The sequence below is a fragment of the Drosophila ficusphila genome, unplaced genomic scaffold, assembly GCF_018152265.1.
Source record: "Drosophila ficusphila isolate 14025-0441.05 unplaced genomic scaffold, ASM1815226v1 contig_286, whole genome shotgun sequence".
Classification (NCBI taxonomy): Eukaryota; Metazoa; Arthropoda; class Insecta; order Diptera; family Drosophilidae; genus Drosophila; species Drosophila ficusphila.
In genome coordinates this window covers 5488828-5516663 of record NW_025064189.1, presented here as the reverse complement: position 1 = coordinate 5516663, position 27836 = coordinate 5488828, and the positions used below count along the sequence as shown (strand labels likewise).

The following is a 27836-nucleotide window of genomic DNA, read 5'->3' as shown; positions in this document are numbered from 1 at the left end:
TGTTTTTATTAGATATTTTAAGTAATTATCCATCATAATAAACTTTAGACGTTTAGGTTTTAATTTGTAATATATGTATATGTACATACATATCCTTTAAATTTAATTGCAGCAGTGATTGAATTAAACTATAATGATCGAATGAAATTTTAGTTGTGCAAAGAGGTACCTTCCTCTTGACATTATGACTCATGAAGATAATGTTGCCTAAGTGAAGGTGCTTTGTTAACTATGCCTCGCTGACCCTGAATTGGACATTCGGTCTAGCTGTTAGATACAATCCGAACCAAAAAGGATGTCCTCCGGGGAGTGGGACCTGCGGGCGCTGAAGGCGCTCGAGGAGGAGGAGCAGCGCGAGTTTCTGGCCCTCAGCCAGCGGAACCTTTTCGATCCGCTGCCGAATCCCGTTGCGGAGCCCTCGGCCAGTGCGAAGCCGTCGCTCACCTACGCCCAGCTGCATCCGCACCTGCTCAAGCTGCCGACGATCGACGAGTGCCAGCTGATGGCGGTGAAGCAGCAGCAGCAGCAGCGGTCGGCTGCTGGCCTGCGATTCAGCCGCGCCCTCTCCCTGTCCGCCCACTCGCTGACCTCGCGCACCGGAAGCGGTACGGCCGGCGGAAGCGGAAACGGCGGTGGTCTCGGCTTCGGGCGGAAGTTGAAGGCCCGCCTGGTCGGCGCCAAATCGAGTGGCTCCCTGTCGCCCGGACGCCATTCGCACAGCTACAGTGTGTCACCGGTATACACGCCGCCGCCGATGCGACGCTGCGCCACCCTGCATCACACGCAACCGGTGCGCAAGGCCTTCAAGAATCTGCAGCAGCTGCAGGAGCGGAAGCGCCAGGCGACCGGAAGTAGTCACCTGCAAAGGATCTCCGGCACCGGAAAGACGTACTGGAAGTACGGGGCCAATTCCACGGCTGCCTCCATAGTGGCACGCCAAAAGACTCAACAGCTCGAGGTCGAGGAATCGAACGGCTCCGACGAGATGAACTCGGAGCCGCCGGAAGTGTCCGAGGCGGAAACGGGCTCCTGCAGTGTACCGTTGCCCACAAAGGATACAAACGAAGTCCTGCGATTGATGCTCAGTGCGGCCAGCTCGGCGGTAACCGTAACGCCAACGGCAACGGCGGCCATTGGGAACGGCTTGGGCATTGGTAACGGTAACGGTATTTGTAACGGTATTGTGACAGCAGCAACTGGTGGTGTCCTGCCAGTGCGACGCTACCAGAATGCCAGCGATGTTGAGCAGGACGAAACTGTTGCGTACGAAGCTTTCCATCAGGCGGCCAAAAGCTTCGAGAGCAGCGCTCTCTTTCAACTCGGCGGCGGCAGCTTAACAGGGCAAGAGAGCGGCGATAACGGTAAAGCCAGTGACATCAGTCCGAGTAACAGTCCCGCGAGGGAAACGCAATCCACAGCGGGCAGAAGGATGTTCAAGTCGTCCTCGCTGGATTGGCCCGGGGAATCGCAACAGCAGCAGCATCAGCATCAGCATCAGCATCAGCAACAGCAACAGCATCTTTTAAGCCAGCAGCAACATCTTGGCCAACAGCAACATCAGGTTGCAAATCAGGTGGAATTGGTCGAACAGCAGGCACAGAAGGACACTCGCTTCCGGCAACGGGATCACTGGGAACTCGAGCACGTCCACTTCCACCACGAAGGACTCGGTCACCTCACAGCAGGCACATCCGCTGTCATCGATGACGAACTGGAGCAACATATCAAGCACTGTTCCTGCTCCTGCAATCACATGGGCTACGGCAACTCGATGGACTATCAGGTGAGTGAGAACAGACTTACATCTAGTGGGGAAGTTGTATCATGCATATACAGTCTTATCAATTTATTCGGTAATTAAATGTAGACTTACTAATGAATTGCATATTAATTTATGGAGTTATTATACAATAGCAAAGCTAGCTGACCTTATATTAGTTGAATTTTTATTCCAATTAGAAAAAAAGTTTCAAACAATTTGAATAATAGAGAAATACTATAATAAATATTGTATAGCATTTGAGGTGTTTTAAGCCTGATTGATTTTTCTGCGTGTTGCCATTTCATCCAAACCGCAAAGGAATCCCTGGCGAGCACATTCTTTCGCAAATGATTCCGGCGTGTAATTTTAATTGCAGCAACTATTTCTGTAGTGCGGGTGTCCGGGAATTCAGGTGAATGGCGGCACAGTCAGTGGCCATTACCTTCCACTTTCTAATGCACTCGGTGCGGCCAACACACGCGAGTTATCCGAACTCATTATCGCGGAGGTCCTTTGTGGGCATTCCGGGCTCACGGCTGGATTGGTTGGTCCTGGCAGATTGCCGCCCGGAGATCCTCCCGGGGGCACTGACTCGGCCAAGTGCTTCATTGTTTGACTGCGAGTGGCCCGCAGGATGGGGCAAAGTTTTAAACTAAATTGAATACCCCTTTGGAGCCAACAATGAGCTGGATGCCCGGATTTAGCTGGGGGTCCCTCGCCTCCTCACATCGTTATTGTCGGTAATTGTTAAGACGATTTCAAGTTTAATAGCTGCCATTTCGAATAGTGCAAAGCACTCTGACCCCTCGAACACTAAGGACTTTATCTTTTGTTTTACTCCAACGATGCAATACTGCACTCAGTGGCCCCCCTGGCTGGGTGACTTTTATTGTGCAACACCAAGGATCCAAGTGGTTTCAAGTCCTGGCAGCAGTCCACTGCGAGCACATTTATTTTCCCAGCAATATTGCACTCGTTTTAAAAAAGGTAGTAAAAAAGGTGAAAAATTATTCCCTTCTCTGTTCTGAAAATCGAAATAAACTCATAAACTTACGAATCAATATGACGATTTTTATGAAAAAAATAAATGATCTGCAAAATCAACAAGAAAGGAAGCTAGCTTCGGCAAGCCGAAGCTTATATACCCTTGCAATATGTCTAACAAAATACAAAACGGCTAAACAGCATCAAATCTATGACGATTTTTCTATTAATTTTCCATATTGTTCATATGACAGCTATATGATATAGTCGTCCGATTTTGATAAAATTTAATTTGTAACTCAAGACTCATAAGAAAACTCTATATTCCAAAAATCATGATTGTCTGATGAAAAACATCGAGGTAATAATTTTGTTTCCGTTATTTCTATATAGATTTTTCGATATAGGAAACTATGGCAGCTATATGATATATTACTCCGATTTTTCTGAAATTTTTTTCTCGATTTAAGAGTATTTGAAAAACTTGATGTTCCAAAAATCATGCTCGTGGGATTAAAAACAACGACGTTATAATTTTTTTCCATTATTTATATATATATTTTCTGGTCTCTCCTATGGCAGCTATATGATCGAGTTATCCGATTTTGATAAAATTTAATCCGAAATTCAATAGTGGTTAGAAAACGCCATCTGGAAGGAATCAATTCGATCTGATCAAAAACAACGGAGTAAGAATTTTTAATTTCATTCCCTTGTATGGGAGCTATCCGATATAGTCGGCCGATCCGGCTCGTTCCGACCTATATACTGCGTGCAACAACTAGACAACTTTTGGGAAAGCTTCAGCCAGATAGCTTTAAAACTGAGAGACTAGTTTACATAGAAACCGACAGGAGGACAGACGGACAGACGGACAGACGGACAGACGTACAGACGGAATTGGATTCAGATGGTGATGCTGATCAAGAATATATATACTTTATGGGGTCTGAGGTGTCTCCTTCACTGCGTTGCAAACTTCTGACTGAAATTATAATACCCTTTTGCTCTGCAAGGGTATAAAAACCTCGACCTTTACTAATTTCCGAAATGCGAGAAATTAGTTTCTGTAAAAAAAATAGAACGAACAGCTTCTGAAGAAATCCAAAATGTTGTAACTATTAAAAACAAAGGCTTCCCAAAGGGGATCATAAAAAATAACCCATCCAGTTGTGTACTTTGATTACGTCTTTATAGGATAATGTTTTACAGCATACAGATAACTCTACAATATGTGCGATTGCGCTGGTGCATTTCTAATAGCGTTACTAATTTACATCTAATTCGATCGTACATCCATGGGGTCGTGCGTCTAATGGCTGGGGCTTGCAACTGTATCCGTATCCGAATCCGCATTCGCATTCGCATCCGCATCCGCATCCGGGTAATCACTGCATCGTGCTCTGGGGCGGAGTGAGGGGTGTCCAGGTGTCGGCACTCACGGCCGGAGTACCGCTGACCACGGCGGTGGGCACGGCAACCACCGCTGCGCCGCCGGGAACACTGCTCCTCTCCAGGGACGAGGACTCTATCTTGATGTCGTGGCTTGTCTTCAGGGTGGAGGTGGCGCACTCCAGCGTGATGACCGATCCCTGCTCCTCGCTCGGCTTGTACATCTCGGCCTGCGGATCGTCCAGCGACTTCGATACCTCCACGGGCTCCAACGGATGGCTGGCATAGCTGCAATTTCGGGTTTGGGCGCGGGAATCATTGATAGCTACGTTAGCGGTAAGATCGCACAGTTCCCCCCCGAACTCCCCCGATTCAACCTACCCGATTTCCAGGGGTATATACTCCGGTTGGTAGTACGCAGCGGCGGCGGCGTTCTGATACAATCCGTACTCCGCCCCCGATCCGTTGTGCCACCCACTGGCCGGATAACTCAGAGCCGAGGGGGCATTCAGGACGGCGTTCGTGTACAGCTGGTGGGTGGGCGAGGGGGGCGTGGGATGGTAGACCTGGTGGGCAGACGCTCCGTACGCCGCTTGCGGGGATCCCGACGCTCCGGACCCGGCTCCTACCCCGACTCCCACGCCCACTCCGGAGCCGAGGCCCACGCCGGTTCCGTAGATGTCCGGCTGGGTCATGTTGTACTGGTGGCTGTGCGGCGTCAGGTGATGGATCGTGTAGCTGGGCGAGGAGGTCGTGTAGCTCGGGGATCCGTTCGTCGGCGACGGCGAGTTGTGGGAGGCTGAAAGGGTCAATCGAGGGTCATTGATAATTGATAACAATATTGTCTCCTCTTAAAATGGGAAAAATATTTAGGCAAAAGAAATTAACATTTGTTTCTTAACAGAAATAGCTTTTTAACATGAACTTAAAATTTGTGTGTTTTCTATATAATCATGCTTGATATGTGTGATAATATTATATATGTGGTTATAGTATTAAACTGATAAACATGAATAATTTCCGAAAAGGTTTTTCTACAAAAGAAACCATATAGTTCTGTTATTTTGAAGGAACAAACCAATTAATTAAGAACCTATTTAAAACGTTATAAAGTGCTTTAAGTTGTGTTTGTTGTACTCGAATTGAAGGATAAGCTAGCTTCTTTCGGATCAGGACTTAGTGATTTTTGCAATAATGAATACAATGAAATTTTATTGTAAGAACCTTTAAGCTTTTCTGAGCCACAAACTATATACAATGTTTATATTAGGTTGAGTGATCAGTTAGGTTATCTTTGATTGGGACTCAGAGACTTTTACAAGAATCAAGTCTCCTTTTTCCGGGGAATACTCACAGATGTTGCGGCCACTGCAGACGTTCATGGTCATCGGACCCGGAACGCTGGTGGCGTTCCAGTAGTTGCCGTTGCTCTGCCAGCTGCTGGGATAGGAGAACACGGAGGCCGTGGGACTGGCCTCGACCGGCATGAAGCCGGACTGGGCGTAGGAACTGCTGAAGCAACCGGCACTCGCTGAGGTGCCGATTCCGGCGGCACCGGAGCTGCTCACACTGGTGCTCACGGATCCGGCGGACGAGGAGTGCAGACTGGTCGGCGTTTGCGGAGCGGAAGGCGGTTGCGGCGATGTGGACGAGGCATTGCCGACACTTCCGTTCGATCCGGAACCGGAGACCACTCTCGGTCGACTGTACGGCGTACTGCGAGTGGGCGCCGCACTCCTTGTGGACAGGGATCTTCCGTAGCGATCGCAAGTGCTGGCGCCCCCAGAGGATCCGACAGATCCCGCCGAGGAAACGCTCGGACACGAGCCCACCAGCCCGTGACTCTGGGCAATGGACAGCGGTGGAGCGGCGGCCACGGCGGCAGCTGCAGCCGTATAATGAGTGGGCGGCGGGATCAGCCAGCCGTAGTGGGTGTCGTGCGGATAGAGCGTGTCCGGTCGCTCCTTGGCGTCCAAGAAGGCCTTCGCAAAGGGGTTGTACTTGATCTTCAGCGAGGTGACCTCCTCGTTCTGATACGCCGTCACCGCGATGAACTGCGTCTCCGGGAAGGGATACGTGACCACGTGACGCTGCTCGGAGCCCACACGCACCAAATGGACACGGGGCTCGTACTTGTGCAGCGAATTTAGCATTATCTGTAAGATAATATCAAATCGTTTAAATAGTGAATCTAATTTAAATAGCGATCATCATCACCTGTCCATTGCCATTGGTTTTGTTGGTCAGCTTTACTTTGGCAAACGAGATGGGCTCCTTCATCCAGTGAGCTCCGAAATTGGGTGACTCGGGGTGTACGTAAATGGGGTTTGATGGGGGAACCTCTGCCTTGCCACCAGGAACCTAAAGGGGAAAACAAAATTAATTTATTTCTTAAATATTTCATTAGACATTATCTGATATTTAAATTGAACCAACATTTTTTAAACCAAATAGTTAAAAATTCGGATTTTTTTTTACAAAAAAAAAAAAAAAAAAAAAAAATTTTAATGAATGAATCAAGAACTGAAATCAAGATCATGAAAAGTGCTTTACGGTAGTTTTATTTTATTTAATGTTATTTATTTATTTATTCATGTTGGAAACACCTTTGGATAGCCAGCTTTTTATTTTTAGTAACTAAAAATAGAGTAAAATAGTTAGTTGACTTACCCATTCGCCGTTGACGTACTTCCACCGATGTGAGTCAATCTGGACGAACTCCAGTAGGACGGTGTACATGGCGGCGGGGTCCAGACCCGAGGCACTGATCTTCACCACGGGGAACATGCGCCTGTCGGTGACAACGGGGATTGCAATTAGCGATTATGACAGTTACCTAACAGTCGCCGTGCATTCGTAATGGTGGGCAAACAGTGAGCGCAAATGGTCAACTGCCACGAATCGTTTACCTTTGCCATTGCCTTTGGCCGAGACCCAAACCTATGGCTCTACCCGAAACCTTAAAACCAAACCAAAACCCCCTGAAGCCCTGGGAGATTCGGAGGAGGAGGATGGAGGATGGAGGATAGTGGGGAAGGGTCCGGAATCCGGATTGCGTTGTGGGCAAATATTGGAACGCTCATGCGGGCTCTGTTCCACAACAATTAGTACAAGATGGCGGCTGTTGCCGGGCCGTGCTAATTAGCACCTGACCAGGCCAGCAGACCCGACTCTCGGCCCGGTTCCAAGTTCTAAACGCGCGTTTCGCACACACAAACCCTCGCACTCACACACACTTACACACACACACACCGACACCGAATGCCCGTAAATTGGAAAATATTTTTACTTATTTCAACAAATGCTGGCATGTAAATAAACACACGTAGAGATCTAGCCTTACACTCAGAGAAACTCACTCATGCGGTATACGACATTTTAAGCTAAATATAGTTGGGTATTACTAAAGCCTTGAATTAAGTAAATACTTAGATTTTGAAAACCTTAGGGCATTTTAGATTTTAAGCTGGATCTAAGCGATTGGAATTGGGCTCATTAAAACATGTAACTAATTAAAATTTGTTTTAAGGGAATACACAAATAATTTTATAAAGCAACTAAACATATAGTTTCTCATTTTGTTATTTGTATGTTTATTAAATCAGAACTAAACTTTAAAATAATTGAAAAACAATTTATTTAATATTTTAGTTCTGAAATATATATTATAATCTTAAAAGAATCAACTATATTTAAGTTTAGTGCTCTTTAGCAATACTTATTTTTGTGTGCTTCTTGTTAAAAGTGTAAACTACTTGCTTTTTCGAGTGTACCCCCTTAAAACTGAACTGAAAAAACGTTAACGCTTCATTATGACTTGCCAACGACGAGCAGTGAGATGAAAACCATGGAAAACCGATGCAGCAGCGAAACAGAAAAACAAAAGCGCAAAACCTCATTGCCAATTTGCATAGGAAAACAAAATGCGCCGCCATCGCCATTTAACACATTCGAAATTTAAATAGGCAGCCAGAAAATTTGAGGCGCTCACCTGCCGTTTTTGGTGACGATCATCTCGTTGGTGAGGTTCTGGAACCGCAGCCACAGCTCCCGATCGTCCAGGGAGATGCGCAGATTGCGGTCCAGCTCGTTGGGACTGCCTGCTCCGCCGACCACCCGATGGCCACCACTTCCGGACACGCCGGCACCGCCTGCGGTCACCGCCACCACGCCGCCCATCCCGTGGCCATGGCCGTGTCCATTGTGGGTCACATGCTGCGGAGAGCCACCGCCACCTGCTCCACCGCCGCCCCCGGCTCCACCCGCACCGCCTCCCGACACATTGCCACTGAGCCCGGTCGTTGGATCCACGGCGGACAAGATGTGCGATGTGGTCATGTCAGCTGCAAAGTACAGAAGGAAAATATATTTAATTTATCATTTTGATTTTATTAAGTTTTTTTTTATTTATATACATAGTTTTTTATTCAAACGTATACGGAAGTTATCTAAAATTTTATTATATTGGTAGAATGTATTTTATCCGTTCATTTTTTTAAACGTATATATAACTGCATATGATTGGCTACATCTCAGCTTTCTCTGAATTTAAAAAGAATTTTTTCAGTTAATTAATGTTGGAGTTAACAAGAAAACTCGTTGTTAGCTAAACGCGTTATTTGTTCGGTTTAGGAGCCATTGGAAAATTACACTGTCTTAACACAGTTTGATAATGATTAGATGAAATGGGACTCAAGGATAGAAGAGTTTCAGTTTTAATTACCATATTTTTATGGTAATAAAAATTATAATTTACAATTATAAGCATTATTATTATGTTGTATTTTTGTTTTCTCACGAATAAAATTTATTACAAATTTTGGAAAACAAGTCATACATATTTTATAATTTGTCAAATTCAAATAAAATTTATGTGTTAAAAAGAGAGATAAATGACTGAGAGAGAGATTAATGGCTGCGATATTACAGATTGGTTATAGTTTTGTATTCTACGTTTGATAAGGAATACAATCGAGTGTGTGGTCAGTGTGCAGTGGCATTACATCAAAGCCACATCACCCGCCGGAAAACTGACGAAGTGTCGGCTTTATGCTTTTACAGCAGTGTCCCAGGAGCATTAGAAGAATGCTCGTCCAGCGCTCTTGTCGGCTTTTAATTATATTGCACACTTTAGCCATGGCTGGCATTTCGTCTGCGAGTGGGTCTGGCTGGGATTTGGGATTGGGAATGGAAATGGGAATGGGTAGGGGATTCGGAATGAGAATGAGTCGACTGAGATGCTGGCTGGCTGGCCATAAACAACGGGCACCCTTTTTATTTATGGCCGCGGCAACAAACACCTCTGTTTTTGCGTCGGGTTCGGGCCAGGGTCATTTTGTATGGGACGGTTCCCCTTGAAACCCCTAAACCCCTCGAAGAAACCCCTCAGATGTGCCGGTTCCTTCGTTTTGGGTGATGTCTAAATTCTGGACCGAAAGTGTTTCTCGCAATGTTTTGTAATCATAAATTAACAAAATGTATTAATTGTTTTGTTTGTCTTTATTGGGCCACGAATTGGAGGCCAAGTGCCGCCGTCTAGGATTCTTTTATGGAAACGACCCGAAATACCTTCGACTGATTGTTCTTGCTTCTTGGATCCAGATTTGATTTATGGGAAATGTCTTGGCCCATCTTCCATCATAAAATGGCAACAGCCGAATGCGGTTTGATGTCTTTCGTATTTGTCAACCATTTAATTTGATGGTGTCAAGCGAACAGGTTTCTCTTGGGTTCTAGGTGAGACCCACATAAAACCAACTCTATAATCAATCAGCAGATGAGTTCCCCTTGGAGGATTCTAAAGTTTAAAGGGCAAATCAAGAAATCAATCATGGAGGGGTTTTTAAAGAACCAAATCGCTTTATACTTTCATTGGTGTGGTTGAAAGGAAATTACTGAAAGCGTTCATAAATAACTCACTTTTAGTCTGGTTTTTGCAGATATTTTTAAAGCACTTTCTTGCCATAAAATTATTCCAATTTTAATCAAATAAATATATAAATATTTATGGGAAATTTCTTGTGCTTTAAAAGTTCAAGCAAAGCCAAGCAAAAGCAATTATTATTTTTAAAACAAATAAAAAAGAGCAGTGACATTTTACTGTCCGCATATCTGTACGCTTTCATCCAATTAAAAAGTTTTAAATTGATTTCAATCAGTTGAACTTCAAAGTTCAACCATTTCGATCTTTCGGCGGAAAGTTATAAATTCGGTTTATGGATTCTCAAAGACTTCCGCTTTTGCAGCTCGTGTTTGCGTCGCGTTATCCTAATTTTCACGCGATTCTCAGCGGGTTTTTCTCATGTCCCCAATAGACGACACCATAAAAATTCACTCTTCATGGCCCAGAGTGTTGGGCGATGGCTGTTGGGTGATGGCTGATGGCTGATGGTTGATGGTTGCCCACATGGCTCATTCCATGGCCGTGTTTGTGTTCCACATCGATCCGCACCGCCACGCCACTCCAGACTCTATTTTTCAGTGTCCCAGCATCGGAGCTTCTGAGCTCCATCACTAAGCTTAATGAAAAGCCGTTTTTGTGTGTTGTCTCCTCATCCGCGGCAGCGTGTGTGAATGTTTGCCGATGTGTACCATATATATACATATAGTATATATGGTATAGGGTATATACTTTGACTTTTGATGGCAGCCATGACGGGTTTTCGGCTCGGCGTTTGCATTTGGACTCTTTCCCCATCCGCTTTGTTGTTGGCTTTGTTGATTTTTGAATCATTTCGTGACTTTGATATTTACCCAGACGCTTTGAGGGGTTTTTTTTCGTATGAAATATGCGCGCTATTCGAAATCGAAGCGAACCTTTTGTAACATGGCGCTTACGTACTCAAAGTACATGTACAAAAGTACAGGCAAACACGTACTAATGGTCGTGAATTAAAACACATTCGACAAGCCTTAGTTACATCCGATTTATTTAGCTTGGAGTTTCAGTTAATAGGAGGGTTCGCCTTAATAAATCCTTTTTAAATCACGGAAAAACCACCACCAAATTTTAAATGAGTTGTATATCTCCATCATTTAATTATGGTAGTTAAGCTTTAATTGGTTGCACACAAAACGGTCCATTTAATATATTCCTTCTTTAATGGAATTTAAAAAGTGTTTTTTATTACTCTAGAAAATATATATTTAACACTTTAATTGGGTGTTAATGCATGGACAAATTGATTGAATAGCTTTATTTACATAAACGTTGATTAAACGTGGTTTCAAATAAAGGCAAAAGCTGTGATTTAAAAAACTTGTTAGCTTTTGCTGAAGCTAAGACAATGCCGTCATTATGTTAATCTCTTGACTCACTTTTTTTAATTGCACTTTTAACAATTAATATATAACAAAAAATGTTTACTTTTTTTTACATGTGTAGCTCTAAATTTCTTTTTGTAATTATTTTTATCAGTTTTCTGAAATAATTCTCCAATGAATACGTGTATTAATCATTTATTTAAATATTTTTCTCCTTTGGTATTTACAGTCTTATTTTATTCTTTTTATTATCAAGCATTGACCGCAAACCCGTGGTAAATAATCGCACACGTGTACGATTGTTTGCATTTATTCGCTATGCCATCGATTTATCTACTCCGATTCGCACTTTGTTCGGAAGGATTATAATTCGCACCTGATCAGGATGCCGGCGGGTGGCTCCGATGACAAGTTGCTGGTAGCCCGTCGGAGGCGATTAAGCCAAATTTGCTAAATTTCACACACCACTTCGCATGAAAATAAACCGAATTTAAATTTAGACACTGCGGGGGCGAACTGAATTCGAACCTTTTCGAGCAAACGGAAGGAGGGAAGCCAATCGGGATGTATTTCCGTTGGACAATGTCAAAGGTCACGCCTTCGAAAGAAAAGGAAGTGGGTTACCTTAACCGGATTGCTTCTGTTATTTATTGTACTTTTTTTGGGGGGTACACGCCGATTGTCACACTTTTGTTTTCTGCACTGCACGGCACACTGATAGGCGCACTTTATGAGCGGCGTACTAAAATTTTGTACAAACTGTAATTAATTAGTAAGCATTTGTCAAGTACTAAACGATCTGCGGGGGCGGAGTGGGGGCCTCCTTCGGTCTGTTTATGGTCATCTTTGATTTGCATTTAATAGGATAATTTTCACATGCGTCGTAATTGGCTGCCGGCCGGCCAGATCGATTTAACTTGGTGTTTTTCGGCAATCCATATCTAAAGTCTGCGTTGAAATTCTTATGTCCCCACTAATTTGCGTGTGAACGTCTGCCACGCCCACGGCCCATGGAAATATATAGCTCCTCCCGCCCCCTTCTTCTCGGCTGCTGTTTTATGTCATTAGTGGTATTATTAGGATCGTTAATGGGGGATTTTGTCACTTGCCCGCTGGATTTCGGGCGGCCCGTCAACACTTTTTCGCTTTTTTTGGACAAGTGTCAAAAAGTGTCTGTTTGGTGGTTTTGTTTGGTTTCGGCATTTGGATTTCACACGTTCGTTTAAATAGGTTTGCCAATTTGCTATTTGATTACGTTTATGGTCATATGTCACAAAGCGAAACAAACACTGACATTTTATGATCTCTGAGCTCTTGATTCGGAGAATCGAATAAATGGCGATGTGCACTTTTCAGGCGCCATATGTGTTTTTGGGGTCAGTAGTTTGGGATTGCAGACTTTTAATACTAGTTGAATTAAGCCATGAAGTTTTATTGCACTTTTAAAGCAACAAGTGACAGAGCTTTAGTCATAACAATTTCGACGATTTTGTCTGATGAATCACAAGCATTAAATATTTTAAAAATGTGAGCTTCGTATGAGACATGAATTGTATTTAGCCAGAAATTTAGAAATTTATTTAGAAAACCCAATAGCTTAAAAGAAAATTAGCCGTAATAATTGTTACATTTTTTTTAACCTATTTTGCCGACGGGATTAATTATGGTATAATATACTCTTTATACTTTTTAAAATACAAAAGTTTTTATTAAGACTATCGTCTTTAATAATAGTGTGATCTATTAAACAAAGCAATTGATTTTAAATAATTCGCAGAAGTATTTTTCGGTTTTTGGGTTTTAATAGCTTTTAACAACTTAAAACTTGAATTCTAAAATACTTCGTATTTTCTTCTATATATTAAACATATACATATATGCTCTAAAAATCAAAAGAAAAATTTTATGCTTACTGTTTCTAGAGCAGTGTATCCGATTTATTCTAATTCTTTACTTAACCTTGCACCCCTAAAATTTGTTAAACTATTTATAATAAAATATAATAACAAACAGCAGAGAAATTTCGGTTGAACATCTCAAAACAAACTTACATATTTTAAAAAATGTTTCGCGCCGTAACTCGGCGTTCTTGATGTAATCCAGTGGGAGAGCTCCTTTTGAAGTTGTGTTGGTTTTGATTTGAACTTGGTTGGAAAAGCCCTTAAATCTTGCACTTTTGTTAACACTAGTTGGTCGAAGGCTCACTTAATTCAGGATCACGCCGCGTTTTTATGTTTTTTTTTTATTTTTTTGTTTAAGGATCAGTTAAAAGGAAGAAGCGACAGCCGCGATCCGCGTGCCTTTTTTCAGGTTTTTTGAGATTTTCGGTTCGAGTTGAGTTGCGAGTTTCAAGATTCGAGTTTCGAGTTGTGAGCTGCCGCCGATCGTGTGTTTGCGTTGCCACCGTTCCCGAGCTAATGATCAACGATCGGTGCTAATTTTTTCAACCATCACAAGCCGCGCTTTCGGTTCCTCTATTTCTCGTCTTTGGCCGACATCGACATCGATGTTGTTGTTGTTGTTGCTTTTGTTTTGGTATTGGTTTTTGTTGCTTTTGGCCGTGATGGCCGGCTAGTGCAACTCTTTCCCGCTCCTATAGCTGTCTCGTTCTGGCCCGATCGTTGATCGGTTAGCGGATGTTTAGGCCACACCCTCTAACAGGTAAGACCGTTGTCCGATCTTGCATCTCGCTCTTTCCTTCGGCTGGTCAATTTGCGGCCATCGCTTGGGAACCCGGCAACAGGTAAGATGCCAAGAAGCCTTGGTATCTCGGTATCACCCTCAGCTGAGTCGGATCGTTCAGGGCGAGCACTCCTCGCCGAATCGGAGTCCTAGGCGGGATTATGGAGGCCCCACTGTAGCCCCGTGGATAATCGTTCAATTTTGCATGCGCCAAAAATTAAGTGAAACGTGTTTCAGTTGCTCAAAATCATTGCACAGAGAAAAAGAAACTTAACTTTGGATTCCAACAAGAGCATAAACTACGTTAAGGGGCACAACTAGTGTGACGGCCTGAAAAAATGATGATTTTTGGGAATTTTTATAAAAAAAACTACTTGATCAATTCTTTTCAAATTTTCAGAATATATTTATACATGTTTGAAGAATAAACAGTAAAATTTTTAAAGAAAAAATTAAATATTTTTTAAGCTAGAGCCGATCTCCAACGGCGCTAAAAAAAAAAAGTGCCCCAACTGCTGCAGTGATTCCGGCCTTCTCCGTGGATGAAATCAAAAAATGAAAAATTCTCGTTAAACTAGATGATATTGTCCATACAATGACCTACGATAAATAAAAAATATCAAAAATTGACAAAATGGCGGCGTTTAAAAAAAAAAAATCGAATTTTACCCCAAAATTTTGGTCGTTTTTGGCCTGCCAAAATTCGATTTTTGATCGGATCAAAAAACCGATAGGTCATTGTAGGGAGGCCTATATATAGAACATCTAAAAAAAATTTGATAGTGATCGGATCATTAGTTTTTGAGTTATCACTGCAGCAAATTCGGAAAATGCAGTTTCGAGAAAAACGCGTTTAAAGATAAAATGATCGTATTCACTGCTATACGAGCGGCTGCTCTTAAAATTGCTATAACTCAAAAACTATTTAAGATATCGATTTGAAATTTTAATATGTTATTTTTAAAGGTGTAATCTACCGAAATATGAAAGAAAAAAAAAAAGATTTTTTTGAAATGTCACACTAGTTGTGCCCCTTAAGATTTTATTATAAATCAACTTTATATTTATTTGTTTTTAAAGCGTTAGTTTGGAGAGAAAATCATTGCAGTATATTTTTAAAATTTATTTTCCTTAGCTTAAATAATATTGTAAGATAAAAATATTAAACCCAGATAATTTACGTTGAAACATGCTGTAGAATATTATTGGATTAAATTAAGTTTTATATTCAGGCTGACAAGGTATAGGGAGGACTTAAAAATATTGTAAGAAAGTTAAGCTAGTTTGGATCAGAGATTTTAGGATTCGAAATCTAAATACAACGCATAATAATTATATTCTTTTTATAAACATTTTTATGCATTAAATGTTTTTGTATTGTAACCACCTAAGGGGAATGTGTTGTTTACAGTATTCTTTAAATATATTTAATAGGGTGTTGAGTTGTAGAACTGATTTGTATTTTTCTCTGTGGACTTGCTGTCCGTCGGTTTTTGTCCGTTGTTCGCCGCAGACTGACTTTGATTTGTTTAGACGCTCGTTTCGTGTTTTGTTTGCGCAACCAATTAAAACTTTGAATTTTTTTTCCATGGGGTCTGTTTGCAGTCCAAAACGGGTTTGCCGATCCAACACTTGTTTTTTTTTTTGGTAAAATTTTCAGCCGAATTTCGAGTTGTAAACATTTGACTCCGTGCGTCAATTTGTGTATGTGGCCAAAATACAAAGTTGGCCCGGGGCGGAGTTGCATCGATTTTGGGGCGGTGCGTGGCCAAATTCGACCCAACGAGATTTGGCATCAAAATTGGAGCGAAATTGTCAAGAATAAAGGTGTAATTAATTTGAAAAGGTTCAGAGGTCTTTTTATGTTCGATTTTAGACAGCAATTATATCTTAACATTTTGATTTCCTAGCCATGCTATTTAATAATTTTATGATGACAAGTTGTATAAATAATTATTCGAGTTCCACATTCTAATAAATGTTTTTTATAGACAATTTAAAAGAGAGCGTATCTAAAAATACCTTTTCATTAACCATTTATTATTGCCTTAATTCAAGTGCTAATTTAAAGAATATAATAAAAGGTGAATAACGCTTTCCTAGTCTAATTTTCAAACCGATTCATTGAACATTTGCTGGGCCGTGTAAAATTTGTGTATTATTGAGCTTCGATGCGGCAACTATTTATAGCTTTTTCGTGATTTTCGAGATCACGCGCCTCTTGCAGTCGCTGTCCGAAATTTTGTTAGTAATTTTGTTAGTAAATTCGGGCTCGCATTTTAGTCGGTTTCAAGTCATCGCCGCGTGTCAATGGACCGCCGACTTTATCCGGGGGGCTGGGAACGTTCGAAAAGTTGGGCATTCTATGGCGCTGAAAGACAAACAACCCGCGGGCAACGATGGCCATTAGTTTAAGGTCTGCAACCCGGCAACCTGGCAGCCCGACAACCTAGCAACCCGTCGGTGGTAAATGAGAAAAATCAACAGAGCAGGGAACTCAATAAAATCAACGCAGATGAAAATGGAGGGGAGGCCAAAAGGGCTGGCTAATGGAGAAATGTATCTGGCCGATAGACAAGTGAATCGAATGGATCGCCATGTAGTTGTCGCACCCGTGACGGATGTCTGGCTACCTATTATAGATGTTGGTCATTCATTAAAGGTGCCGCACACTTTCATTAAGAATCCGGCAGAAGGAGTACGCGGAAATGCGGTCCAAACCTCCGCGATCCTCAATCCTTTTTCTGGAGATCGTCCTTGCCCTAAATATTCACCGCACGGCATTGTAGACGCTTTATGGCCAATCCTTTCTGCTTGTGTGTTTGCAAACAATTCGATTTTATGGCCGCCTAAGCGAATTTCCCCGCCTCAATTAGGCTGAGGTTGTAAACTCATAAAACAAACACGCGAGAGTGCGAACGTCGAGCAGGCAAAAAATAAAATAAAATATATATAACTAAAACCGAAAAGGAAGAAAACGGGGCAGGCACTCGGTTTACACAGGATCCTGGCAAATATGCATGTCCTTTGAGCGCAATTAGCCGGCGGGAAAATCCCGCAGACGATATCGATGAACCCAGAGCAAACCCAGCGTTCGAGTTCGTGTCCGAAGTCTTTCGTTCGCCATTCTTGGCTTTCCGCCCATCGGTTCGCCCCTTTCTAGTCTGTTTGCTCGAACACAAACCCAAACCCATACCCAAACCCAAACTCATACCCAAACTCAGACCCAAGCGCAGACCCAAAACCCAAAACTCATTTACATATCGCTCGTTTTCTGCTGTTTTCGCTGCGCTTAAGTATGTTTGCCCGGTCCGATCTCTCCGTGTTTGCTTTTGTGCCATCTTGACCATTTTGTATCATCTCGGCCCGTTTGCCGCTCGTCTACTTCTGGCCCTTCAAAGCCGCAGCAGGATTTTCGTGGAAATTTCCAGCTTTAACGAGCTCCAAACTTGAAAATGGCGTGACTCCACAAACAGCGAATGAGGAAAACAAGTCCGCAAAAAGTTGGGAGTGGGATTGCTGATTTGACTTTGAAAATAGAATTCAAGCTTCCTGGTCAATTAGTGGTTTTCAATATCATTTTTTTTTAAAGAATAACTGCCTTTGAAATTATATTCATTTACTTACTAAACTTACAGAAAGATGTTTTTAAGACAGTGGTGAATTTTGTATTCAGTATAAATTTCTTTTAGGATGTGTTAGTAGTGGCCCTTTCCTTAAAAATTATGTATGAAACATTCCCAATGGAATGAAATCACTTTAGTGGAATGTTTACTGAAGATTTAAGAAATGTTTTAAATATAAAATAAAAGAACTTGTTTAAACTTTTCTCGTTTCTTCGTTTATGATAGTCTCATAGTCTTTGTGTTTTCTATCCAAACTCCAATACACTGTGAACTAAACAGCGCAAAACTCAATTTTATAAGGTGTTGTAAAACCGCCGCGGAAAATGAATCGGTTTTTTGTGAAGCGGACACTACACCCTGTCACCAGAGGCCTCCTCCGTCCAGCTGGGCTCTTCGGAAGAGCATCCTGCGTGAGAAACTGCTGCTGCAAGGACGAGTACGCCTTGACCGATCACAAGTACGATGCCATTGTGATCGGAGCCGGCGGAGCGGGAATGCGGGCGGGTTTCGGACTGGCGGAGAAGGGTTTCAAGACGGCGATGATCTCCAAGCTCTTTCCCACCCGATCCCACACGGTCGCCGCCCAGGGCGGTGTGAATGCGGCGCTCTCGAACATGGACAAGGACGACTGGAAGTACCACTTTTACGATACGGTGAAGGGCAGCGACTGGCTGGGCGATCAGAACGCCATACACTACATGTGCCGCGAGGCGGAGAAGGCGATCTACGAGCTGGACTCGTACGGAATGCCCTTCTCGCGGAACCCGGACGGCAAGATCTACCAGCGACCTTTCGGCGGGCAGACCTTGGACTACGGAAAGGGGGGAGTGGCGCGGAGGGCGTGCTCATGCGCAGATCGCACGGGTCACGCTCTCATCCACACGCTCTACGGACAAACGCTGAAGCACTGCGATAAATGCCACTACTTTGTGGACTACTTCGTCCTCGATTTGATCATGTCGGAGGGCAGTTGCGTGGGCTGCTTGGCCTGGAAGCTGGACGATGGCACCTTACATCGTTTCCTGGCCAAGAACACAGTGGTTGCCGCCGGCGGTTGTGGCCGGGTTTACTTCTCCACCACCGCGGGACACACGTGTACGGGTGATGGCAACGCTTGGGTCTCCCGGCAGGAGCTCCCCCTCATGGACATGGAGTTCGTGCAGTTCCACCCGACGGGCATTTACGGAGCAGGCTGTCTGATCACCGAGGGAGTTCGCGGAGAGGGAGGCTTCTTCCTGAATTCCAAGGGAGAGCGGTTCATGGAACGATACGCCCCCAAGGCCAAGGACTTGGCTTCCAGGGATGTGGTGGCTCGAGCCATGACCATGGAGGTCCTGGCCGGCAATGGCTGTGGTCCCCTCAAGGATCATGTGCACCTGCAACTCCATCACATCGATCCCAAGATTATCAAGACGCGATTGCCGGGTATTCTCGCCACTGCCAAGATTTTCGCCAAAGTGGATGTGACCAAGGAGCCAGTGCCGGTTCTGCCCACGGTGCACTACATCATGGGTGGGATACCAACGGACTACAGAGGACGTGTGGTCACCATGGACGAGAATGGAAAGGAGCAGGTGGTCAAAGGACTCTACTCCTGCGGAGAAACATCCTGTGCCTCGGTTCATGGCGCCAACCGATTGGGAGCCAACTCCCTTTTGGATTTGATAATCTTCGGCAGGGTTTGTGCCTCGGACATTGCCGAAAATAGTTGTCCGGGGGATGAGACGCCCTGCGTGGAAGACAAGGCGACGGACAAGTCGCTGGATAATTTCAAATGCCTGCGAAATGCAAATGGTTGCACGCCGACTTCCGTTTTGAGGCTGGAACTTCAGAGGACGATGACCAAACATGCGGCTGTTTTCCGGGAGGGAAAACTCCTCAAGGAGGGACTGCTGAAAATCGCCGAGTTGCACGAGCAGTTCAAGGACATCAAGGTCACCGATCGCACGCTCGTTTGGAACACAGATCTTATCGAGACTTTGGAACTGCAGAATATGCTGGCGAATGCGGTGCACATAATCACGGCCATGGAGAATCGCAAGGAGTCGAGGGGATCGCATTCTCGCGAGGATTTCAAGACGCGCCTGGACGAACTGGACTACGGAGCTCCGATGGAGGGACAGGAAAAGAAGCCCATCGAGAATCACTGGCGCAAACACACCTTGACCTTTGTCCTCGGAGGCAAGGGATGCGCCTCGGTCAAATATCGACCGGTGATAGACGACACTTTAGACGACTCGGTGGCCACCATTCCACCAGCTCCACGAACATACTGAATTCGATTAGGTTTACTTTAACATTTGTGGATTAATCAACACTAAAATTTATAATGCAAAATAATATGTCTGATATTTCCTACTACTTTAAGAACATTAATAAAACTAGTATGTACTTACCTCAGCATTAAATATCTAGTTCTGGTTTTTGTGAGTTAATAATTATTACTGTTTTATTATTAAAAAATATAACAAGCATGATTAGTAAGGCTTAAGGTATTATTCTTTTTATTTTATGATTAACCCAAAATTTTTGATCTGATAGTGTAAAATTATTTTATTTTGTTTGGTATACATTTGTTTTAAAGGAATGGGATAATTGGTTGTTATTTTCCATGAATGGTTGTTTGAATTAGTGAAGAAAGTCCTTGTTTTTCCTGTTTCTTAAATTCGTCCCCATATCCATCATGAAAATCGAGCGGCGAACGTTTCTGGAAAAAGTTTCTGATAAAACCGCACAAGAAGTAGATCATCCACAAACTGGCGTAAAAAACGGTGGCAAAAAAGAATGTGCAACAGTAGTTGGCCGTCTGAAAGTGGTAACCAGTGATACCCGAATCCCAGACCTTCAAGACAATCCTTAAAGCGAATACCTTCAATCGGATAAGTGGAGCCGTGGGATGTTGCCAAAATGGCAAAGGGGAGATCTCCTCCCATTCGCGCCAACAAAGGAGATTTCGCAAGGAGTTGGAGTCCTGTTTGGGGTTCAGACTTCGAAACTCTCCATCCAAAACATGATAGATGGTCTCCCTAGTGAAGACAGAGAATCTTCTTGGCAGAGTGGAGCGCTCGACCATATCCACAAATGCGAATCCAACGTCGAGACAGCCTCTTGTAATGGTCGCCAGTTCGATAAATTGCATTTTTAGCTCCCTGCATTTGGATTCCTTTTTCTGACAGATTAGCAATAGCCATTCGCCGGTCAACAACTGCTTCCAATTTTTCTCAGTGATCTGGGTGATGGTTTCATTTCCGTTTCCGCCTATCAAACGGGACTCCCCAGGATCCGCTTTATTGAGAACCAAAACGGAAAAGCGTGGACAGACCTCCGAACATCTCTGCTTTTCGGAAACCAAGGACTTTCCGATTTCCACGATGGGCTTGGAAAACAGTAGGAGTAAAAGCATCTGCGAGAGCATTTTTCCAAAATATAAATAGTTCTCTTAGCTAACTTTTACTTTTTGTGAAGGGGTTTCTTTTAATGTGATTTGGCGTACAAACCAAATGATACTGAAGGCGAAGCATTTTATGATCGTAATATAAAAGACATTAAAAAAAATTGTTTGAAGTGAAAGTAAAGTCAATAACCATGGCATAGCTAAATTTTTTAAAATAATTTTAAACATATATTTAAAAAATTAATATTTTATATAATATTATGTTGTATAATTTATTAATATATTAATTAAGGAAAATGTCAAGAATTCTTCTTCATAATGTGGGTGACATAATTTCTAGTCATTTAAAATATGATGTGAATCAAAATTAAACTAGAACAGTTGATCGAGAAGTACAGTTGCCACCACAAAACACTTAAAACGGGGATTAGCACCAGATGTTTATCGGTGCAGCTCGATTGGCGATTCTGTTATCGTGCGACTGTTGCCGATGTCTGAGTGTAAATAATTACCCGACACAGGAATAAGTTGTAGGTTGTGCGAGGAATGTTCAAAGGAGGATCCGATGGGAGGAGCTCCCCTAATGACCACAATAAATTATTTTCATTTAGGGGCATTTAGCATAGAGAAAAAGCCGAGTGCGCCTGGTAAAGAAATAATTTATAGCTGTTGAAAACTTAACATGTTCATTTGGCCGCATGTGTGTGCGTGGAAAATGGGAAATTGCCGGGGTGTGTGTGTGTGTGTGGGTCCAATAATAATGGCGCTTGTTAGGGCTTATGAGTAAATGTTTCTGTGTGTGGGTGTGTTGGTGCTTTGGTGCGAGCCTCTGTGGGACGGCAAATGAAAGGCCAGCACAACAGAGCCACACGAATACTTTGCCAGGACATCAGGACACCCCCGAAATCCCTTCCTCCCACCTCCCAGAAACACCAAGGACATGCCCCAACTATTTGGTATGTATTTCGTGTGCCAGCGTGTTGTTACAATTGTTGCTATTTCATATGGTTTTGCTGCTGGACGGCTGCCACCGACAGAAAAATTACAGTTGCATACACATTTGCCTGTGTTAAATTGTCCCACAACCAATACAAAGTGACCTTTTCATTTATTTTTATGATGCCACCCCCCCGTCCATTCTCCATCCTCCCCGTTTAGCATTTCCCATTTTCCCGCCCCCTTCAGCACATGCTACATGATTTCCCGCCCAGTCTTGGCCATAAAAAATAGTTTGCTCGATTCAACTTTCCTGCGGCAACAAATGTTGGTTACAACGGGCCTAACGAGGATTCCTGGTCACTGGATAAAATGATTTTTTTTTTTGCTGGGGATTTTGAATTTATTTATTTCAGACCGGGCTTAATGGAAGGGAAATCTGTGGACAACCTTTTCGGCCATATTATTATATCTGTGCCTCATGACGGCCTTTTTTGTTGATGGTGCTTGTTCTCACAAGCCATTACCTTATACATCTAAATTACCATAACTTACACGACGAACTCTGCCGAACTTTTTTGAGAGCTATATAATAAGAGAACGCATCTTAATTGGCTTCTTAAAAAGTATACAAAGCATTTAATCGCGTGGGTGCAAAACTTAAAAGTGTCCCCACAACTTTGTTGATATCGTTTCAACGTAAAACTTTATTTTTGCTGCCTTCGTATTGGGGGAAAGTTTGAGGTACTTTGTGGAAGTTCTAGTTCTAAATAGTTCAACTGAAGCCCTATATTAAATCATAATGCGAAAACGAAAGCATAGAAGAGTGAGGGAAGTATTCTTTGCAAATTTTTCTTGCTCAATATATATTCAGTTGTGGGAATTGTTGTATTTTTTATTTAATAAATTTCAAACAAACTTCCTCCAAAGATGAAAACTTTTACATACAATAAAATGATCAAAGTTTTGTTGCCATGTGGTTTTTTAATAAGAACGTGATTTTTCTTTTCTCATTCAAACTTTAATGCCTTGCTCGATATTTGACTGCACTCCAAATGTATTTATTTAAAATTTGATATTTTATAATACATTTTGAAGTGACTGCCTGGGGAAATCTATCTAGTGGGACTCCAGTATCTCCTTTTTGCTGTTCTGCCTTTTGCACTTTCCTTGTCTTTTGGCTTCCATACGCTGCAGTGGATGGAAAGTTTGTCGAAACTCTCGAAGTTGATTCTGCACTTCATCGGAAAACAAAACAAAATGTTTCAGTTAAAGCTTTTACCCAGTCAACGAGTGCAGTGCACTAGCCCCGCAGGAAAATAGGAAACGAAAATTGAACGCAATGCGTACAAAGGCACTCGGAAAATACATTTTCAAGTCGAAGAAAATGAAAACACAAGCTAAAGCAACTTGCCAAACTTGTATTCTTTTTTTATGGTTTTTATCGTCATATGAATTAAACAGAAAAAATATGATACAATTTAGTAGTAAATTATAATTGGAATAGTAAAAAAAAAAAATGATTTTTCTAAATTTTCTAAAGTTATTTAGAAGTTTTCTTAGCTGCGGTAAAAAAATATATTTTTTAATTTTTTTACTAACATGTTTACATGATTTGTATGTTTAGAAAATGTTGATGCTTAAATAAATAAAAATTTATTAATAAAGATTTAATTTGTTTAAGGTAAACTTTTTTTATGTCTTACTTGTTATACAAGTAAATAATTTTTAAGGTGTATTTCTTCCAGTTTATCTGCTTTTTCTTAGTGTTTTTGACTGCTTCCTACTGAGTTATTGGACTTGGCATTTGAAGGATTTGCCAAAGACCTGCGAGCGGAGATACATGTATCTGCTCCATGGCCCCAAGCGTTCGGGTGGCCCATCATTTATATGTTGCTTTTCATGCCTTTGACTCAATCATCTGCTCGTTTGGAGGCAGCAGGAGCTCCATAATTTCCATTAGAACTGCCCCCGGGGAAAACCGAGTCAAAGGCAATGTCCAAATGCCTACAATTCCGACTGTCCATTTTGACCACTTTGGCAGCCAACTATTCCGGCCGTGCCAAACTGCATGCCGACCCGATCTATTCTGCTGTTTTGGTCCTGGCTCGGTTTTGTTTTCGGTAATGGTTTTTGGATTTGGGTTTTGAGTTTGGTGTTTGTTCGACACACACAGACACCCGCCCAAAAACTTTTGGTTGCATAAAATTTGATTTATTAATAAATTATACTCGCTCTCTCTAAAAATGAAATTCATTTCTATTTCCATTTATTTACTTGCAGGTGAGTTCCGGTCCGGGCAATGTTTAAAATGCGGGAAAACGCAGGCTCGTGCACCAAAAATGTGCGGAAAATTGAATTTCCAGCTTGTATCTGGGTACTTACACATGTTTTCCGGTAAATTGATGGTGGAATCTAAAGCGAATTGAGTGCCTGTTTTTGAGACAAACAAATGGAAAATGTATATTTTTTGCAGTCGCCTAAAAGCATGACATCGAAAAATAATGTTATTTCCATAAGCCTTCTGCATGAAAGTATGCAACTGCAATTGAGTTTGTGCATTTGCCAGGTGACGTACGATGGGACTTCAATATCGTAAGTAGAATTTGGTGGTTTTTAAAATATCTTCACATTTTGAAGATAAACATTTAATTCTACAAAAATTCTTTAAAGTATTAAGAGCTATTTAAAGTTAGGAACCTTTAAAAAAATTTACCTAAAGATGTGCTTTATTTACATTTACCTTTATAAAGGTAGAATATAAATATCTTGAAAATGATGTCACATTTACATTTATTACAATCTTATAAGTAAACTACATTTAAAGTGCAAATTGGCAAACCAAGACCACAGTTCTACGTTACCCACATAACTGATTTATGCAATATTCAGAAATTCGAAAAATGTCCTCGCCACTTTGTAAAAAGACCATCAGCATTGGTTTAGCTTATAAATGCCTTATTATTTCTGACCGCAAGCTGAGAGCAAAAATGAAGCATTTCCCAGCTGCAAGGCATTTCTGTAGTTATATCGACTGCCAATCAGGAATTTAATGTCGATACTCGGTCGAACGTGTTGACAGGCAGACAGTTTACTCGGCTCAGAAGTCGGAAAAGGGGGGGTGCGTTCGGTGGGAAATGCTCGGGGGGAGCGGGTGGAAAATTTGAATAGGCCTTCCCATCTGGGACTCATCCGTGTCTCCGACAACATTTTGCTTGTGCAAATGTTCTGGGGACCGGTGACGAGAGAAAGTGCTGGGGAAAGTGCAGATGATTGCACTCGCACACCGAGTTGGCACTATTGGAAATACATTGCGTTTGCCTTGCTCTCGGGAGTCAAATGAGTTTTGCATAAACAAACATTGTCGACCAGTCCCTTGCCACTTGCTGCTCAGCTCGGAAAAACATCGAGGAAAGCCGGAGTCGAGTAACTCGACCAGAAGTTGCCCGGCACCATAAATGCGGAATAAAAACACTGAATGCCAACAGAAAAAATGAGTAGCTTGTTTGCATCAAAAATACCTCTTAACTAAAACGTATGCTATTTTAAAAATATTTTTAAAAATATTTGACTATTAGGTTAATTGCTTTGGAGGTTAATTTAAAGTCGATAAAGGAGAATAAATAGCTTCCATTTCGGTAAATATTTTCAATGCACTTGCATTTGGTTTTAGTTCGTATTCAAAATGTGGAAAACATTTGTAATTTTTTGTAAAATACGAGTAAAACGAGGGTTCCCAGAAGCACAAAATAGCATTTTATCTCTGAAGTACCGGGTATATACACGTTGTTTAGGCTGGAATACCTCGTAGGTAAAGGAATCAACTCGGTGCTCTCTAGCTGGGAATGCATAATTAAGGCAAACAAGAAAAATGAGCAGGCCCTTGCCAGCCATTCGAGATTATTTTTTGTTTCCCACATTGTACTTCCTGCAGCAGAGTTTGCTTCCGTTTTTCAAATTAAAATACGTTTAGCTTGGAGTGCACGTACTCATTTATCATTTTATTACGGCACCGGCAAAGGCAAAGGCACAGAAGGAAAAGCAAAGGCAGGAGCTGTTTTTCCACTCTGCCGTTCTGTTTTCTTGCGCACTTTCGAATATTACGTGCTGGCCAACGGGGCGCATGAGTAATGCGAGCACATTGTGCACACAAAACTCGATTTTGGAATTGAAGTTTTGCCCTGCTGTCTGTCGACCTGTTTTCTCCAGAGCGGAGTTCCCTTATTACAACACCCACTCTGCAATGCGAAATTTCTTTGAGCAGATTTCCATTAATGGTCACTCGCCTTGCTCTTTTCCTTTGTTTTCCACTCGGTGGCAGCAAATATGAGAAGGAAAAACTCAAAACAAGGATGGCGCACTGAAAAGCATCCAGAAGCTCCACACAGTAAACAAAAATCTATTCCTTACGAATTTCTTTAAAGGGTTAAGACTTTATCCAGAGTTTGAATTTCACCTAGTTTTACTCTATAAAGTTTCTAGATTATTTGCCATTAATTACTTTTGGTTATAAACTCTGGATAAAACAAGTTTTAATATTTTCTGTGCATTGGACAACTAAATTCCGTTGCAATTTCATTTCGCTCTCCCTGCATCGGACTCCTTTTTTTTTCCTTTGGACTTGGTTTGTTTCACATTTATATTCATTTGTTTTCCGTTTTATTTACCCAGCTCAACCGCAGCAGCAACAACAAACTATACGGGTGTGTGCATATATATTTAGGTGGATGTATAATTTTCACAGAAAGCCGAGGGGAAAATTCTCGCATTAGAAATTTTCAGGAGCACCAGCGACGCGAAGCAAATTTATTCTCAAAGTTGTAGTCGAATATTTCTGTGGCTGCTTGAAACGAAATAAAAGTTGAAAACCAAAACACGATGACCAAGTCTGTGGGCCCCAACTAATTAATTGGGTATTTGTTTGGCTTTGCTGGGCACGGAATTCGAGCCATATTTTTAGGATACTCCTGGGAGGTCGGACACGGATCAGCATGGGTCGTAATTGCTGGCTGGAATTTAAATTAAATATTTCCGCTCTCTCTGATTGTAGAATTGAGTGTTTTTAAAATATTTTCAATAATATGCTAATATGAAATGCAAACTAGTTAATAAACATTTTAAAGTTTTGTATAGAATTATCAAGAGTGAGTTCACTTACTTCCATTAAATGTAGTAAATAATTAAAGTATAAAATAACTATTTGTGCAACTTCATAAATTAAATTCATTTTAATACCTTTCTTATTTAAGAAACCCATAATACTTTTTTATTTGTTTATCTTCTTTAACAACTTTTATGAAACTTTGATTCCCCATGCTGGAAGATCGAACCTTTTCGGGCTCACATTTCAACTCCGAACAAAGTTGTTTTGGGAACTTCTTAAGCACCATCAAATACTGCGTCCTTGTTCATTATTTCCAACAACTTCCAAATGCGAAACTTTCGAGGGACACAACCGGACAGCCAGCAAACTGTGCTCAAGATTTTCGCATCTGCCTGGGACAAGGAAAAGTATTGCTAATTGCAGTTTGTCCACGGGGAAGAAGCAACAAGCTGCCTTTCTGCAGTCCAGTGTCCTTCGGTTCACATGCCATCTGAAAAAGGACCGCCCACCCATCGAGTCTTGACCACTGGCAAGTTGGCTAAGTTACCGCTGTAATGTGGGTAAAATAGTACGAAGGCTGAGGACTCTTGTGTCATTTTTGTGCTTGGTACTTATAGATCACAGGGGATATGTATGGACTTTAAATCGAAAGTGTACTAAACATTTAAAGAATCACTTTATATTATATACTGT

The 27836-nt window shown here is 42.0% G+C and overlaps 3 protein-coding genes across 4 annotated transcripts in view; 2 read left to right on the top strand and 1 right to left on the bottom strand.

Annotated features, from left to right (window-relative positions):
* The first annotated feature begins 128 nt into the window (after positions 1–128).
* The window catches only part of LOC108100409, a 100836-nt gene continuing 73128 nt past the window's right edge, over positions 129–27836 (top strand). Inside the window, exon 1 of the mRNA XM_017204296.2 lies at positions 129–1783. Within this exon, the coding sequence (XP_017059785.1) occupies positions 296–1783 (1488 nt within the window). The 5' untranslated portion in view covers positions 129–295. The remainder of the gene's footprint in view (positions 1784–27836) is intronic.
* Positions 4020–14447, bottom strand: LOC108100410 (T-related protein). 2 transcript variants are annotated; one of them, XM_017204298.2, is made up of 7 exons: positions 13453–14447; positions 8130–8481; positions 6809–6929; positions 6356–6499; positions 5493–6294; positions 4520–4937; positions 4020–4426 (listed from the first exon to the last, which is right to left on the bottom strand). In XM_017204298.2, exons 2-7 carry the CDS (start codon positions 8474–8476, stop codon positions 4135–4137), a joined length of 2124 nt encoding a protein of 707 aa, XP_017059787.2. In that variant the 5' UTR covers positions 8477–8481; positions 13453–14447; the 3' UTR covers positions 4020–4134. The 2 variants fall into 2 exon arrangements, with proteins under 2 accessions (XP_017059787.2, XP_017059788.2); XM_017204299.2 differs by having other exon boundaries at positions 4349–4463; positions 13453–14446.
* LOC108100412 (succinate dehydrogenase [ubiquinone] flavoprotein subunit, mitochondrial) lies at positions 17755–20117 on the top strand. Its single transcript, XM_017204300.2, has one exon. The coding sequence runs from the start codon at positions 18033–18035 to the stop codon at positions 19983–19985; it is 1953 nt and encodes a 650-aa protein (XP_017059789.1). The 5' UTR covers positions 17755–18032; the 3' UTR covers positions 19986–20117.

What these genes read in the sequence shown, in the direction of transcription:
- LOC108100410 (XM_017204298.2), bottom strand. Translation starts at nt 8,476, where the DNA reads ATGACCACATCGCACATCTTGTCCGCCGTGGATCCAACGACCGGGCTC. An exon ending in AAACCAATGGCAATGGACAG is followed by an intron (nt 6,295 to 6,355) that starts GTGATGATGATC and finishes ATTATCTTACAG; the next exon opens with ATAATGCTAAATTCGCTGCA. An exon ending in TATATACCCCTGGAAATCGG is followed by an intron (nt 4,427 to 4,519) that starts GTAGGTTGAATC and finishes CCGAAATTGCAG; the next exon opens with CTATGCCAGCCATCCGTTGG.
- LOC108100412 (XM_017204300.2), top strand. Translation starts at nt 18,033, where the DNA reads ATGAATCGGTTTTTTGTGAAGCGGACACTACACCCTGTCACCAGAGGC.